Source organism: Corvus brachyrhynchos, unplaced genomic scaffold, assembly GCF_000691975.1.
Source record: "Corvus brachyrhynchos isolate BGI_N302 unplaced genomic scaffold, ASM69197v1 scaffold239, whole genome shotgun sequence".
Classification (NCBI taxonomy): Eukaryota; Metazoa; Chordata; class Aves; order Passeriformes; family Corvidae; genus Corvus; species Corvus brachyrhynchos.
Genome location: NW_008246057.1, coordinates 8,104,976 through 8,105,263, shown reverse-complemented (window position 1 = coordinate 8,105,263; position 288 = coordinate 8,104,976). Strand labels below are relative to the sequence as shown.

The window sequence follows — 288 nt, the reverse complement described above, 5'->3', positions numbered from 1 at the left end:
CCTTGGTCGGAATCAGGGCAGCGTATGGGTCCGCCAGTCAGAGCATTTGTGGGCTTTTTTTTTTTTTCTAAATTTATTTTTATTGTTCTTCTTACTATTATTGTTATTCGGGCGCAGCGCGGCTGCGGACACTAACACGGGTGTTTCCCTCTCTTTTCCGCAGTGAAAGTGGAAAAGGAGCCGTTTGATAAAGTCTACCAGGTGGGCTCCGTGCTGGGCAGCGGGGGCTTCGGCACCGTGTACGCGGGGAGCAGGATCGCCGACGGGCTGCCGGTGAGGCACGGGGCG

At 54.9% G+C, this 288-nt stretch overlaps 1 protein-coding gene across 1 annotated transcript in view; it reads left to right on the top strand.

The window, feature by feature from the left end:
• Positions 1-144: 144 nt before the first annotated feature.
• The window catches only part of PIM3 (Pim-3 proto-oncogene, serine/threonine kinase), a gene marked incomplete at its 5' end in the record, with an annotated part of 4,214 nt that continues 4,070 nt past the window's right edge, over positions 145-288 (top strand). Inside the window, one exon of the mRNA XM_017745896.1 lies at positions 145-288. This exon is cut by the window's right edge and continues 10 nt beyond it. Within this exon, the coding sequence (XP_017601385.1) occupies positions 145-288 (144 nt within the window).